Source organism: Bos grunniens, chromosome 3, assembly GCF_055505025.1.
Source record: "Bos grunniens cultivar Pamir isolate PY7600 chromosome 3, Bosgru_T2T1.0, whole genome shotgun sequence".
NCBI classification, from domain to species: domain Eukaryota; kingdom Metazoa; phylum Chordata; class Mammalia; order Artiodactyla; family Bovidae; genus Bos; species Bos grunniens.
Window position 1 is genome coordinate 72,734,381 of NC_141167.1, and position 14,427 is coordinate 72,748,807.

General features: G+C 44.8%; 1 protein-coding gene across 26 annotated transcripts in view; it reads left to right on the forward strand.

Moving 5' to 3' along the window:
- Positions 1 to 14,427, forward strand: part of SLC44A3 (solute carrier family 44 member 3) — an 87,008-nt gene that overhangs the window by 71,761 nt on the left and 820 nt on the right. For all 26 annotated transcript variants that reach the window (XM_086391328.1, XM_086391316.1, XM_086391322.1 and 23 more), the window contains 2 exons: positions 11,258 to 11,395; positions 13,746 to 13,982. In XM_086391328.1, coding sequence (XP_086247454.1) covers positions 11,258 to 11,395; positions 13,746 to 13,982 — 375 coding nt within the window. The remainder of the gene's footprint in view (positions 1 to 11,257; positions 11,396 to 13,745; positions 13,983 to 14,427) is intronic.

Below are 14,427 nucleotides of genomic sequence, written 5' to 3' on the forward strand. Positions count from 1 at the left end.
GGGAGATGGCCTGTGGTTTTAACTTTGATCTATGGAAACTGACTTTTGAGTCAGCAAAATCCAGTTTTCCTATAAATAAGGAAGCAGGTGACCCATGAAAACACTGAGCTCCAGGGAACAGTGTGTGACCTGAGGTGGAGGCAGTCGCCCGTTGACTCCTCCTGTGTTCCTCACACCCGCAGTCTAGTGCCTGTGGTGGGCACCACACTTACAACTGAGGCTGGGTCATCATCTGTGGTGGTGGCCCGGGTGGGGGCCGGGCAGGGGGATGGTTCAGATGGAAGATAGAACTTCCACAGTCCAAGTTTGCAACATTATCCAAGTGCTTAAACGGAAAGATTATAGATTAGCTTTGACATTTCCCAAATTCATTTAGTGTGGGAAATGAAATTAAACCATCAACTAGCTCCTACCTCAAATCTAATCTTCCTTATGATGGAGAGCAGGTGTCTTCATGTCATTTCTCTTTATCTGCATCTGCTTCTGGAACAGAGTTGTTGTCCAAGGCTCAGACTGCTCACCTCTGAAACCACGCCCTCTCCTCCTCACTGCCAGACCCTTCTAAGGGACTGAATATGGTCTTCAGCTGTCGCTCCCCAACTGTTTTTGTCTTAGGCATTAGGCTTGTTGGGAGAAGGTGTTGATTGTTGGCCAGAGACTAGAGAATGCATTCATAAATTTTTTTTTTTTTTTAAAAGGAAGGTGGTGTGAGTCACAGTGGTGGAGGGAGTAACAGCCACTTTGATGTGGCAGGTACTGATTTCACATTCTGCTACAAGCTAGAGCCTGACGGTGTTCTGGGCTGCCGCTGCCACCATGTGAGTCTCAACTTTGACTGACTTCCACACAGTCAAAGATGAACCACAACCACAATCTCAGATGTGCAAGAAATATTATATCATGACTCTCAACCTAATTTCTGGCTGTGAACTCCCATTCCACTGAACTGGCAGAAAGTTAATCCGTTATTCTTGGGCTATCCCTCCATGGGGTTATACAAAGTATCACGTAGCCCCGGGCATTAGTACACACAGTTTGCCCTTGATTCGTCCATCCTCCTATACTCATGGCTCCTTCAGGCCCTGCTGGGGAAGCAGGAGTCTTCTGGAAGGCCATTTATGGCCCTGTCTGCCTAGATGTGCCTGTGGGTAGGGTAACCAACTCTCTTGCTTTGCCTGAGATTGTTCTGATTTTAGTTCCGAAAGCCGCAGGTCTCTGAAACCCCCTCCCGCCCAGCAAACCCAGACCTAGGAATGGACACTTCCATTTAGAGTCCTGCCACTTCTCCATGCTCTGTTAAAAAGAAAAAAAGCAGACCTGGACATGTGTTTGGAACCCACAGATCTCTCCCTCTCCTTTCCCAGTTCAAGGAGGGGTCTCATTTTCTAACTGGGGGATAGAGGAAGACCACGACCACCTTTTGTTCCCAGACACTGGGGTCATGTTGGGAACCCCCTTCCTTCACCTTCTTCACTGGTAGGAAAGGTTTAGAGAGCTAAAATTTTGGAAATCAAAAGCCAGTAAGAATTTTACGCTGAGTGTCTTCTTAGTATCCTACCCTCAGCTCCCTCCCCTCACCTGCGGGAATGAGCCACAGATTGAGTCCTGTGGGAATGAAGCAGACAGAGAGACCAAAAACAAGAAAACAGATGCAGGAAGAGAAACAGAAGTCGAGAACAGAGTGAACCATCACACACATTGGGGACCACTAGACAGTCCTCCTTCCATTTAAGGTTTCATCTCTACCAACATTTCAGAAAAATAGGAGAGGAAGTGACTAAGAGCATTTTGGCACAGTTAGCATTTTTATCTAGGCAGGGCTAGAAAATTCCTTAAAGTTTTGTCAAGTGGATCCAGTCTTTGAAGTTCTTCAAGTTTTGTCTTCTCCCTCCTTTTGTCTTTTCCAGAAGACCTCAGCTGGCACAGGGGTGGGGCAGGGAGAAGCATTTGCTAGACTTGCATTCATCCAAGGAGTGAGACAGCTGAGGCTGGATGACTTCATCAGGAAGCATCTTGGTGGGGGCAAGAAGGGCCCTCAGGGACTGTTGGCCCTGCCAACATCTTGCCTCCATCAAGACAGCAATAAACAAACTTCATGAGGTCCAAGAACACAAACCTGTCAGCCTGGCTCAGTGCCCGGTGCCCAGCCCTGAGCCAGCAGAGGCACACCCTCCATACTTGTCTTTGGATGGAAGGATGAGCCCGTGCTTTCTCAGCACCAGCCCTGGTTTGTGCTGCCGTCACACAGCCTAGAGCATCTGCTAGGGATATCAGGGAGACAATAAAGAAAAATGCAAGCTCATAAGAGGTGCCCTCGCTTGTTGGAGCTGCCCTGACAGCACCTAGGACTGACTGCAAGGCAATCTGCTTTCTGAGCAGAAGTGCTGGTGGTTAGAGGAGGCCAGAATGGAAGAGCAAGTAGTCTTTGGAGCTTCAGGAAGAAGAGATCTGTTATAACAGCCAGTGTCTTTAAACAGATGCATTTTTCTTATAAGAGAGTTTCCATTGCATGCTGGGCCACGCCATGCACAGAGCAGTGATTACCCCCAGCAACCTCTCAATCGATTACCAGGCTCTCTGTCAGCAGGCCTCATAGGTCAACTGTTGCTTTGCCCGCCCCACTCCCATCAACAGCATGTTCATGAAGGGACAAGCACCTGACTTAGAAATTATTCCCCCCATATGTGCAATCTATGAAAACATGTAAACATTCCCATTCATTTTCCCCATCTCCCTCTTGCCATTTCCTCAGGCCTGAGCTTCAAATCAGAGATGTTTGACATTCTCTTAAGAACCAATCTTCTTGAGTCTGTGAAAAACATAGCCATTTCAGCTCAGACAGTTGCTCAGTCATGTCTAACTCTTTGCAGCCCCATGGTATAGTCCGCCAGGCTCCTCTATCCATGGGATTCTCCAGGCAAGAATGCTGGAGTGGGTTGCCGTTTCCTCCTCCAGGGGATCTTCCCAACCCAGGGATCGAACCTGTGTCTTTTGTGTCTCCTGCATTGGCAGGCAGATTCGTTACCACTGTGCCACCTAAGAAGCCATTTATTGAGTTTTTATGGTCTGTCAGGCACCCTGGTAAACATTTACATACATGGTCTAAGTTTGTCCTCTCAAGGACACCGTGCAGGCGTTACTGCCACTGTACAAATGAGGAAGCTGAGGCCAGAGGCTGAAGAGCTTACCCAGGGTGCTAGCTGCTATGTGGGGATCCTATGACTTCAAGTCTGTAGCCCTACTGGCTTCACCGAGCTGCCTGTCAAAGGTAAGAGTAAGGAGGAGGAAATCAATGGTCTTCACTCACCAGAGACAGCCAATCCATTTAGTCTTCTTTCTAATAAAGCCTAAAGTCAAAAAATAGTAAGAGCATTTCCCATCCCCTGTATTTCCCTTTGCACAGATCCACAACTTTAATTTTGCCATATGGACACCCAGGCCTGCCTTTGCCTCCCTCTTTTCAACCACCAATGATTTCCAGGTCAGATGAGGTTGACGCGGGGAGAGCCCTCTGAAAGGGCCTGGGGGAGGCAGGTGGCGCTCCTGTGCAGCCCTGTATCCAGGGCCTGCTCACCACTGAGCACTGCATCCTTGTCCTGGCGGGTTCCCTGGAGGGGCGCAGAACTCTGCTAGCATATCAGTGATGGCCAAGTTCGGCAAGATGCAGGGCCTGACTAGGCTTTTTCTGGATTTGAGGAGAGGAGAGGGCATGACTGTGAATATCCGATTCGTGTCCATTTTTTATCACCTCTGCCTGGTCATTTAGCCTCTTGAGACTTCTGCTTCCTCATTAGTTAAATGAGAGGGTTTTCCAGGGTGGCGTCTGGGATAACCTTTTAATCCTAACATTCTACTGAAGGAACAAATGTACCAATGAATTGAATTTGACTTTGGATGAAGCATTATTTGGAGGCCATTCTTGGTTTGCAGAAAGCATCTTCCTTTATGCATTCAGTGTGCATAAAGCCTCACAGAGAGGGCGTTTCAGCTGCGGGCCTCCCCCCACCCCCTACTCCGTGCCCTGCCCGACAGAGTCAGAGCAGCTGGCCCAGAGCTGAGTGTCACGCAGCAGAGACAGTGGCTGCGCTGCGTACATGCCACTCAGTAACTAAGACCGTCACTATGGAAGAAGCTGTATGTGTTCAAACTTCTGATAAAGTCACGGCAATAACGAAACACACTAAACTCGGGAGGCAGGGAAAAAACGGGGGAGGATTCATCTTTCACCATCTGTGCTGCTGAAACTTAAGCCATGGTGTTAAAAAATAAGCACTCTAACCTCTTAACGTTTTTCACAATAATTTTAGAAAGATTGTTTTTTGTTAGAAACCGAAGTCTTGTGTGTGAAGATACGTTTGTCTGACATTCAAATAGTCCAGTTTCAGTTTCGTTTTGTTGAAGTCGAATTCACATTCGTGCTTTCATTTTACAGTACTTTTTGTTTCCAGTTTTAGGACCCATGCTTCCCTGCCCATCCATCCTCTTTTCTGTCTGTCTCCCTGCTGTGTAGCTTTGTGGGGAAACACTGGGGTGAAGTCCACGTGATATTAGCAAGGGTTATTTCTGAGGGGAGGGGTCAGAGTAACTTTTTCTTGCTTTCTTGTTTGTCTCTATGTTGATTGATCTTTTTTAAAGACGAGCATGGAAATGATAGAGCCATTCTTCTAAATAAGCAAAAGGAAAATGCATTTTAAAGGAGCAAACAGGACCACACTGCCTGTGTGTGTGTGTGTGTGTGTGTGTTAGTTGCTCAGTTGTGTCCGACTCTTTGCAACCCCACAGACTATAGCCCGCCAGGCTCCTCTGTCCACGGAATTCTCCAGGCAAGAATACTAGCACCCAGCTTTACTGGCAGTATCAGGCCCCAGCCAAGGCAAGTTTCTTCCTCTCCCGCCTCCCGATCCCAACCCCGAAGGGTCTGGCAGGTTTCCCCACTCCCCTTCTCCCTGGACTTGGGTAACTGGTGAGCGGTGAACTCTTGGATCCAAGCGGCAGATGCCAGGCCTGGAGGCTGTGCCCCTTCTTCCTCAGCATGTGTTTGTGGTAAAAACGGAGCTGAGATGAAAGTCGCTGGTGATGGTTCCTGCAAGTCTTACCAGAAAAGACCCCTGGATGTACCAGGATGGCTCTGGGCACAGATTTCACTGTATTTCTTTCAGTCCCTAGGAAAGTATGAACACCAGTGTTATTTATTCATCATCCAGTGTCTCAGGTTTGTTTTCATAGTTCTTGTTTTATTTTGAGTTAATAAATATCAGGATTTTGTGAGGAAGGCACTCCAGAAATAAAGCTGACTATTCACGGCAGGGCTTTTGGCAAACGCCTTTCCTCCTGTGCAGAGGGAAACTGTTTACCTTTCTGAAGAGTCAACAGAAGCTCGGGTTCACAGTTCCGCCACCAGAAGAAGGGCCCGCTTCAGTTTCATAGGTGGACTAATAGCTGCCCTTCGCTGATGAAGGACGTGGAGTGGACTGGGCTGGCTTCCGGCTTGAGTTAAGGAGGGAAAATATGCTTTCTGTGTAAAAGCTGCAATTAACATTCTTGGACAACTCTCAGAGTAAATCAAAGAAATAATCCAACTTTTCTGTTGCCTAAAATTACACTTTAATCTCTTTCCTTTCTCTTCAAAAAATAAGAATTCTCTGTGAAATGGGAATAATGTACCCATGGTGATTATTTCACTGAGTTGAGGTGAGAAGCACATCAAGTAAGATGATAGCAGGAGGGTGCCTGGTTCACTCTGAAGTACTGCACAAACATGAAGCATCTCTAGCGAGAACCTGAGAGCGGGTGTTAGTGTGAAGTGACATTACTCAGTGGGGCTGTTGAGCCAGTCTGTGGGGGCAGCGTTAACAGGAACCCAGCCTCTTTCTACTAACCCATCCTGCCACATCCTTGGGTCTTTTTAATGATACGTCTCCTGAGAGCACCACTTTATTATTTTGAATCTTTTGGAAGGAAGCACAAAGTATAGCTCAAAGTAAATGTTTTCCTGATGGGCCTGAATGAGTCAGAGGTCCATTTCTTGTAAGTGACGCAATGTTGGTTGCATGCCTGTGTCGGGGGTATGCTACCCAACATCTCTGCGCTCTAGTTCTCATCATCCACTTGTGGTTGTTAAGAGGATTAAATGTTTTCAGGGGAATATAGAACAAGGTCTAGCACATAGTATGTATTCCGTGAGTGCTTGCCATTTTCAATTATTTATTTACACACAGAAGTTGCACACCTGCCTACTGATAGCAAAACAAAAAAAAAGGCCACAGGAACAAATTAGGAAGCTGCTTCCAGGTTTCTGGCAAGCAGACATATCCCTAAGGCATCTCTTGAAGTGGGGTATAGGGGAGTAGAGTACCTGGCATGAGTTTAATTCCTCATACTCTTATTTTCTTCCCACAGAAGAGTTCTTTTTGGGGGAATCTGGCCCCTGGCTTCTGATAGCTAATGATACCAATGTGCTCAGTTCCAGGGCCTGAAACTGGGCTCTTGTCTAACACTCGGAAATGAATTGTCCAAGGAGACACATGTGCTGACAAAGCAAGGGATTTTATTGGGAAAGGGTGCCCGGGCGGAGAGCAGGAGGGTAAGGGAACCCAGGAGAGCAGCTCTGTCACATGGCTTGCAGTCTCGGGTTTTACGGTGATGGGCTTAGTTTCTGGGTTGTCTTTAGCCAACCATTCTGACTCAGAGTCCTTCCTGGTGGTACATGCCTTGTTCAGCCAAGTTGGATGCCAGAGAGAAGGATTCTGGGAGGTGGTCAGACATGTGGTGTCTTGCACACGTGAACAAGGTACACGCCTTGTTCAGCCAAGGTGGATACCAGAGAGGATTCTGGGAGGTGGTTGGACATGTGTCTTGCACGTGTGAACAAGGTACACGCCTTGTTCAGCCAAGATGGATACCAGAGAGGATTCTGGGAGGTGGTTGGACATGTTGGTGTATCCTTTTGTTCAAAAGGACAGGACCTCCTGTCATAAAACAACTCGTGCAAATGGTTACTATGGTGCCTGGCCAGGGTGGGCGGTTTCAATCAGTGTGCTTCCCCTAACAAGTGGGCATTAGGTACAACTCAAGCAGAGCCCATGAGGCACAGTGGAGGTGTCTGGGGGGGCCCCAAAGGCTTTGGTGAGAATGAGCTTTGGGAGGTGCAGGACTTTCTGGCTCAACAGAAGACGGTGAGAAGAGATCTGCCCTGAGCCTTCACGGGGCAGCCTGGGGGAGCTTCCAGAAGCACAGACTGTGCCTTCCTGTCATCCCCCTTGCTACACAGCATGATGTTTCAGCCCCGCTGAAGTCCGGGTCTGGGGGAGTCCCACCACACTTCTCTGCTTGACCCCTGAGTCTCACTTCACTGTCTCCTGCTGCCGCCTTGGCCCCATCTACCCCCGTTCCCTGCAGGAAGCCAGCCCAATGCCAGTTCTATGACATCTTCCATCCCTTCCCCTCCCCCATGAGCCCTCCTCCCCTGACCCCCGGCTGGGTTTCCACTCCACTATGCTGCTCTCTCCCTGGAGCTTGAGTTGTAGCTCATAATTCACGAGTCCTCCCAGCCATACAAGCCCCCCCACACACCCTCCCCTGCAGCTTGTGACAGACCCTGGCAGACCGTCCAAGAGTCTGAAAGCTGATCCACCTGTACCTGCAGGGAGTCCTCAGTCCCAGGCAAGAGAGTGACAATAGGACCTAGTGTTGAGGTGTCAAGTGGGTAAACCTGCCTTGTATCGATTTTGTGTTTTCGTGGGTTCCATCTCAAGGCATAGATATGTCCACTTGTTCAGTCATGCTAAAGAAACATGCACACTGAATTTTGTCTGGTAATAAAAGCCCGGTGCGGCTACCTCCTTTTTTCTTGTTTCAGGATCCCATGATTAATCTTGACCACCAACACAATCTATTCTCAGTTCCTTATCATATCAATTCTTTCCTAATGTGGTGTTAGGGTCTGCAGATCACTTTAGCGTTCTGTCATCCCAGGAAGATGCCAGTGCTCCACGCCCAGACTTACAGCACTGGACACTTACTGCCGTCCATCTTCCAGCTGCCTGACAAGGAAGCACTTCTCCTCAGAATAAGTTAGCTAATGCTGAAACTGCAGGAATGTTCGATCCATATCCTGTGTCGTGAGTGATTCTTCCCTCCCCCAGCTCCTCATTCAGACATTAATTCTAGGTCTCTCTGCAGCACGCAGGGTTGAACCTTGTGGTAAAATGCTAGCGGTGCAGTAGCGGCAGGAAGGCATATATATAATTTCCCTGTCAGAGTGGTTTTAATGCTCTCTTTCATGGAGCATGAAACATTAAAGAAAAGATAAATGGTTACGGGCCCCCAAGATCTGTGGAGTCAACACATGTGTGAGAAAGTACCATTTTAACACTTAATTATTTTAGCCAAGAAATAAAATCTATTTTTATTGCTTATGAGCAGTGGTGCTAAACTGACTATGAGGTTGTGATCTGTAGGAAAAGGAAATCTTCACAGAAATTGTATACCCAGCCTGAAACAGGGAGACCACCAAGGACCGCAGTTTAAGAGGAGACGTGGAGGGGTGGGGGCTGGGGACAGAACCCAAAGAAAGAGGCCGAGTGGCATGTGGCCCTGCTGCTGAGCAAGATCACGTGGGGACCTGGGGTGTCACCTGGGAAGCAGGTCCTGCCTCTCCTGGGTCCCTGCGAACGTGAGGGATTAAAGCCTACAGAGGAAAAAACCGCCAGTCCTTTCCGCACCTCCTCAGTGCTTAAAGAATGGCCTCTGTGTTTCCCAGTTGTAAATGAGATCATCATTGGTGAGGTCTGGAGGGAAATAACCACCCTCTATTACATGCTTTCTATGTGCCTGTGCTTTGCTAAATGCTTTATAGGGAAAATGTTCTTTAATCCTCCCAATGTCCTTTTGCAGTAGGTGCTATAATTCATTTTATAGATCAGGACACTGAAGTCTGACAAGGGGGTAAATCAACCAAAACTGACAGCCAGTCAGTGGTGAAGACTCTGGGACTTGAACCCAGAGATTACCTGCCAACGGGGCCTGTGCTTACCTTAAGCACCATGCTTTTAAATAGCCTTTTGATAGTGTCATACCCAGAAAGTTAGAATGAAAAAAAAAAGCTCCCTGATTTTCCAGAGCACTTGGGACAATGCCCTTGACCTTGGTTTTCAGTCTGTAAAAGACTGATTCCGTCATTTACCTACTTGCCCTGCACATATGTCTTCAGGACGTTGAGTTGGTGGTGAGGGCTCTGAGAACCTTAGATGATCAAAGATGCTTAATCAGATAATAAGCAATGAGTTTTCACATCACTTCTCAAGACTTAAGTCCTCAAACTAGTGGACTTAAGTCTGCCAACAGCCAGTTTGAGATTTTAAAAGTGAATTTTACATGCATTCGTTGTAAGTCGGAAATCCAAAGTTCTTGTGGAATACCATTAAGGCACTTCTGCAGGGACCTCATCTGACATCTGACGGAGAATATCCTGCTGAGGCAGGCAGGGTGCCCTCCCTGGGGAGGTGAATACCCAATCTTTCATCTTTGAGAACCAAATATTCCTTTCTAGTTGACCGTGGGGAAGAGGGAATTACCAAGAGAGGGTGAGTTAGGTTTCAGGTGTGCAGCAAGGTGATTCTGTTGTGCATGTACATGGACTTATTCTGTTTCAAATCTTTTCCCATTTGGGTTGTTACATAATATTGAATGGAGTTCCATATGCTATACAGTGAGTCTTTGTTGCTTGTCCATTTTAAATATAGCAATGTGTACATAGCCAAAAAATAAAAGATAATTCTATGGCCTTACTCCCCTTCTCCTCTGTAACTCGCTCTGATTAAGACGTGCACCACTGGGAGCTGGATTACTGCAGTAGACTCCAAGTTGGTTTCTTTACAGTGTTTTTGAATGGGTGTATGAAAGGATTAGCTTTATGTCATGAAATAAAACTTTCATCCTTTAAGCCAAAAGGAAAGGCAAAACCGAAGCAGGTAGCATTCCAGTGTATTTTCCAAGAGAGATTATAAATTATTGTAAACTGACAGTGCAAGTAGCATTTTAAAGATTTCAGGGGAAATGTAAATAGATGGCTTTGAAGTTATCATATAGTTATAAGGAAAAGGTATTTTGGAAAAATGGCCCAAGAAATCTCATATGAACACATACACCCACTTGTCCTCTTCGATTTAGTAATCCCATTTCTGGAAATTTATCCTTAAACAATGATCCAAAATCATGAAATTAAGATGTTTATTACATAGTTATTTATAATAGCAAATATTTGAAATAGTTTAAATATGTCCTAGCTACATATGTGCATGCATATACACACTCCTGATACAATATGTATTTATTAAAAATTGGAATAATAAAAGTCAGGGAGCAACATGAAGATGCTTATTTCCTATGTAAAGTAAGTCAGATATATAACGATGACACTGTACCATTTAAATTGTATATCTTTTCACTTCTAGAATTTCTGTTCCATTTCCTCTTCATTTTTCATATCATGCTGTTCATTCTTTATGGTCACTCTTCCTTCTCTCATCGTCTTAACATCTTAAACATACTTCTTCAAATGCTTTATTTCAGATTGTTCTCAAGGTGCAGATTCTCTTGGTTGATGCTCTGTTCATTTCCTTGAGTCTCCTGTAAATTTTTCCTACGAACACTTCAACTTCTTCAAGTAGGGTTATCTGTGGGGCTCCACCACTCCCTGCCCTGGGGGATATGGTTTCCTCTGCCTCTGCCCAGACCCTAGTCATTTCAGGGCTCCCAGGCGGAAGTTGCAGTTCTTGACCAATTTCCTTGAATGACTGAGTATAAATTCTGTGATTGTACAGTTCAGTTTCCTGGCATGGGCCTGAGCAGTTTCTTACCCACAAGGGGTCCAACCCCCAGCCCCTCACTCCTAAAGCCCTTACTGATTCCCTGCCCCTTGAGTCTTTGTGGTTCAGTGGTCACCATTAGGTAGGGTCTGCTTTGTTTCTAGTACCTAAACTTCTTTGGCCTCAAACTCTGCTGTGTATTAAGATAGTTATGCAGTACTGGTCATTTAACCCATTGTATTGACCAGAAATATTTCTTTTCCATTTACTACAATTATGTGAAAATGTATGTGCATATATTCCAGAGACTGAAAGGGACTTTGAAATGACTTTTATGGGTAGAGATAGTGGGTTTATAGTAACTATTTTGCAAATATTCTGTACTGGCATTGTATTATCTTTAAAACAGTAAAACTCATCATGTTTTTAACCATTGTCTTTTATTTCAGAATGCATACACTACAACTGCCATTAATGGGACAGATTTTTGTACATCAGCAAAAGATGCACTCAAACTCTTATCCAAGAATTCAAGTCATTTTACATCTGTTAACTGCTTTGGAGACTTCATAATTTTTCTAGGAAAGGTAGGATGTCTTAACTAAAATAATAAAGTAACTTGGGATCCAAAAATTAAACCATACAACAAGACTTTGACAGAGAACTGTTTCCTAAGCAAAAAATTTACTCCGTGCTGGGCCTCATCCTCTCATTTAATCACCAATCCTGTGAAGCATCTCTGTTTCACAGGTGAAGAAACTAGTGCTTAATAATTTGGCTAGGATTCCACAGTAGGTTGAGTCAGGATTCAAATCTTGGTTTTATTCTTAGCAATGATCTACTCTACCATTGTGATCCCACTTTTTCATAGAATGAAGACTCTATGACTTCAGAGAATGAATGTTTTATAGGGGTTGTCATAAAAATATGAAAATTGGAACTTCCTGGTGGTCCAGTGGCTACGACTCCATGCTCCCAATGAAGGAGGCCTGAGCTCAATCCCTGGTTAGGAAACTAAATCCCACATGCTACAACTAAGACCCAGAAGAGCCAAATAAATATAAATGAATAAATATTTTTTAAAAAATGTATGGGCATAGTGTTAAAACCTGATGAAATGTCTACATTATTAAGAGCATTAATTTCCTAAATATACAGAATTATTGATATCTCAGATGGAGCCAGTTGCATTCCTGCTGTCATCTTTTTCTAAGGAGTTGTATGTCATCTTGTGAAAACCTCATTTTTCCTACCTACGAACTAAAAATAACATCCCCTTTCCGGGTTGTAGGTTAGAGTCCCTGAAGTAGCAGTACTCCAGCCCCTTCTTAACCGTGCCTCAGGTTGAAGGTTCTTTATACTGGCTGGTGTCTCTCTCCGTGGAGTTGTCACTCACTGGGCTTCATTCTGCACACCTCAGTTTGCTTCATCCTGCTTCCACCGGACTGCCTTTCAAATTCTTGAAATTTCACAGACAATTTCACAGACCCTCCTTCCACATCTTCACTTTTCTAAGCTAGACGTCCTTGCTTCCTCCAGCCATGCCTCCTCACAGGACACGAATGCCGGTGGCTTTCACGGAGCCCCAGAGAGAACAAGCTCTAGTCTCCACTTGCGCCAGTGTCAAATACGGGGACTCATGACTCCTTGTTTAGCACTGTGTGCTCCGGCGGCATTTGGTGTATGTCTCCAGGGCGTCACTGTCATGATGCCGTCAGGAACGAGTTAGAACACGCTTGGATTGCACAGATGTGTGCTAATTGCACATATATTTTAAGGCACAGCTGGGTCCCAGAGACTTTTCGTGTGACAGTAGCTCTAGAAGCACAAACTGATTATGCCTTTTAAAACAGCCTAATAATCCAAGTTGTAGTTATATCTAAATGGATAATATTGTTTACATTAGCTTGGTAGGGTTGTGGGTGATACATTTTGTAATAACTACTTCAAAAAATTTTTATTAAGAGGTTTCATTTTTATAACAGACTTGTGTTTTATTTTAGGCAGTAATTCATTTTCTTGTATTTCTCAAAAGGAACACATAATTACTGATGGTTTTTTTTTTTTGAATGAAGTGGCATGCAGATTCACATCCATCTTTATGGATATCCAAGCACGATGAGGGCTCTGGGGGGTTCCATTTTGTCTGGTAAAGAATTAGGTTCCTCATGGCCTATAATCATTTCCTGGAAATATAGTAATTACATATAGCAAAAGCCTATTATCCTATTATCCCTACAGCAGCACTGGAAAGCCCATCCACTTTAATCCCCAGGATAAAAGCAATCACATGTTTAACTGCAGTACATCCACTCAATGGATTGATGCATCATTGTTTTTAAAAATAAGGATGTATAAAAAAAACTGTTCTAATGAAGATGCTTGTTGTAGTTTTTAGTAAAAGAAAAAACAGACAAAAAATTTTGTGAGGTACCATTGCTTTGTTGCTCAGTTGAGTCCGACTTTTTTGTGACCCCATGGACTGTGGCCTGCCAGGCTCCTCTGTCCATGGGAATTCTGCAGGCCAGAATACTGGAGTGGGTGGCCATTTCCTTCTCCAGGGGATCTTCCCGACCCAGGAATCAAACGTGCATCTCCTGCAATGGCAGATGGATTCTTTACCACTGAGCCACCAGGGAAGCCCTGAGGTACCATTACATCTACATAAATAAAAAAATTAGGCATAGATAAAATGAAAGTATATATACTCTTCCCATTCTCCAGATTAACTGGGTTTTCTTTTGGTATCATCATAGCTTTTCATTTTTTCTTCATATATTACTGTATCCAGTTTTCTGACAAGTACTCATTATAGTAAGGCATATACACCCCCACATATGCACATATATGAAACTATTACTTATACCTGACAAAAATCTTTTCTACAATATCCTAACTAATTTATAGACATTTTCAACAAACTCTTGTTTTGGACAGGTGTTGGTGGTGTGTTTCACAGTTTTTGGAGGACTGATGGCATTTAACTACCACCGTGTGCTTCAGGTGTGGGCAGTCCCACTGCTCTTGGTCGCTTTTTTTGCCTACTTAGTAGCCCACAGTTTTTTATCTGTGTTTGAAACTGTGCTGGATGCACTTTTCCTGTGTTTTGCTGTTGACCTGGAAACAAATGATGGATCCTCAGAAAAGCCCTACTTTATGGACCAAGAGTTTTTGGTAAGTAAACATCTCATTTCCTTTTTCAACCTCCATCCTCATAATCTCAAAAGTGTTGAAGACTCACACATAAAGGAGGCTGGCACCCAGCTTATTTTCTCTCCTGGGTAGGCAGGCTCTGTGAGCTTCTACCACAAGACCCAAGTGTCCTGAGAGTGAGATTTGCCTTGTATTTTCTGAGGCTGATCCCACCTCCCTTATTGAAACCTTCTTGGAGAAAAGTGAAGCTGAACGATTAACACTTAGTAAATGACCCAGGGTAGGAGGTATTTTGGGTGCAGTAGCCATCCAAGTCCCTAATGGTCTTAATGGCTTATTTTGGCCTGTTGTGTGGTCCGGAGCTTTCACAGTTGATCTTTTTTCTAAGGCATTTTGCATCCCCAAATACCATGTCATACCAGTTGTATTTTAGGGAACGCCCACTCCCGTGGAGACCAGTCACCTT